Raw genomic sequence first — 2048 nt, 5'->3', positions numbered from 1 at the left:
ACTTGTGCTGGCATTGGCAGAGGTAGCCAGACAGGCAGACAGTGTCCGCCAGTTAATGCGGGAAACATTCTGCCTGTTCCATCGCTAGTTAGCTGTGCCGCTGTGGTGTGAGTGATTGAGAGTTCGAGACTGACTGATTGACTCTGTCGGAACTAGCTTGGAGGACGGCGATCGACGACTCTCTCCGGCCGCCGTGCTGCGACGTGTGTAGTAGATAGATAGATGGGGCGCGCGCCGTGCTGCGACAAGGCGAGAGTGAAGCGGGGGCCGTGGTCGCCGGAGGAGGACGAGCAGCTGCGGGGCTACGTCCGGACCCATGGCATCGGCGGCAACTGGATCGCCCTGCCGCACAAAGCAGGTACGTAGTGCTACGCTCGTATATATGGACGCCGACGGTGCATGGTGCACGCAGCTGATCGCTGTTCCCACGCTCATCGACTTCTTGTGGCGCTGCAGGTCTGAACCGGTGCGGCAAGAGCTGCCGCCTGCGGTGGCTCAACTACCTGAGGCCGGACATCCGGCACGGCGGCTACACGGAGCAGGAGGACCGCGTCATCTGCTCCCTCTACGCCTCCATCGGCAGCCGCTGGTCCATCATCGCCTCCAAGCTCCCCGGCCGCACCGACAACGACGTCAAGAACTACTGGAACACCAAGCTCAAGAAGAAGGCCATGCCCATGCCCATGCGTGGCCCTCACTACCACCACCACGCCGGCCTCGGAGCCTTCTCCGCGCCCGCCACGCCGTCAGGTCCTGCCCGGTCCTGGAGCCAATGCGTGCCGTCCTCCCTGCAGCCCGCGGCGCTCTCGCCGGCGGCGTCCGGCTCCTCCTCCGTCGACACCAGCTCATCAGGCGGCGACATGTGCTTCGCCGCCGCCGGCATGTACCAGCCGCCGCACCCCATGCAGGGGTTCGTGCACGTAGACTCGTCGCCCCAGACCGTGCTCGCGCCCATGCCGCTGGACGTCCCCGCCGCCACCGGCATCTGGGCGTCGCCCATGCCTGCAGCAAGTGACGTCGGTGGCGTGGCGCTGGAAGACGCGTTCCTCGCCGACCTCGGCGCCTACGGCGACCTGCTGCTCGGCGGCTTCGGCGGACAGCTGCTGCAGGACAACAAGGCCACCGCCGCCATGGAGCTCCCCGGGGCGTGCTACTTCCCCAACATGGCCGAGATGTGGGCCGCCGACCACGCCCACGTCCACGCCAAGCCGCCGCAGGGCCTCTGCAACACGTTCACATAGGATCCACGAAATGATTTGCTCCATTGGATTCGTCAGCACGCACGTAACCGAGACCTTTCTCCCCGAGTTGTGTATGAGAGATCGATCAATCACATGTGAATTATGTATACTAGAATAGATAGAAAGGTGTACCCAATTTAGGTGTGGATTACATATATGTACTTTCTTATAATTAACTGAGGTGTGGATTATATATCCGCGCAAAATTTTACTTATGGAAATGATAAAACCACAATGATACCATGAGACCGATCGCCAAGTCGAACAACAGTGGATGTTGTTTGCTTAGACCGATCGGACAACGCAATAACATTGTTGACGTATAAATGCATTGCCTAGTCTATTCCATCAGATCGTTCTTTTGGTTGCATTGGCTACAACATGCACTTTTACATGTTATCAGAGCCAAAAGAGCCACACGTAAGTGGGTGTATGGATGTATAAATGGATTGCCTAGTCTCTTCCATCAAATTGATTTTTTTGGTTGCATTGGCTAGAGCATGCACTTCTACAAACATAATATACATGTGCAGTTTACGCCTTCTTAGATATGACCAGATCACCTCATATCTTCTTCTCGACAAGAATATGCATATACTACACCGAAAGCGATGAGACTATATATGTCTACATACGGTCTGGTGATGCCGGCATTGTGATACGTAATGTATGCGCAAGAGTGACATGAATATTGGACCGGTTCACTCTCAAGAGGCCTGCCATCTCCTTAGTTGACCCGTTCCAAGGCCTCGTGGGAGAGAACTAGCGTACATGTGGACGCAAGGAACCTTTGCAAGATCATCCTCT

General features: G+C 56.5%; 1 protein-coding gene across 1 annotated transcript; it reads left to right on the top strand.

Moving 5' to 3' along the window:
- LOC109777217 (uncharacterized) lies at window positions 1-1487 on the top strand. Its single transcript, XM_020335855.4, has 2 exons — window positions 1-358; window positions 457-1487. The coding sequence occupies exons 1-2, from the start codon at window positions 223-225 to the stop codon at window positions 1239-1241; spliced, it is 921 nt and encodes a 306-aa protein (XP_020191444.1). The 5' UTR covers window positions 1-222; the 3' UTR covers window positions 1242-1487.
- The last annotated feature ends 561 nt before the right edge of the window (window positions 1488-2048 follow it).

This window comes from Aegilops tauschii, chromosome 1 (genome assembly GCF_002575655.3).
Source record: "Aegilops tauschii subsp. strangulata cultivar AL8/78 chromosome 1, Aet v6.0, whole genome shotgun sequence".
Lineage (NCBI taxonomy): Eukaryota > Viridiplantae > Streptophyta > Magnoliopsida > Poales > Poaceae > Aegilops > Aegilops tauschii.
The sequence above is the reverse complement of the archived record's forward strand: the minus strand, read 5'-3'. Positions and strand labels throughout refer to the sequence as shown.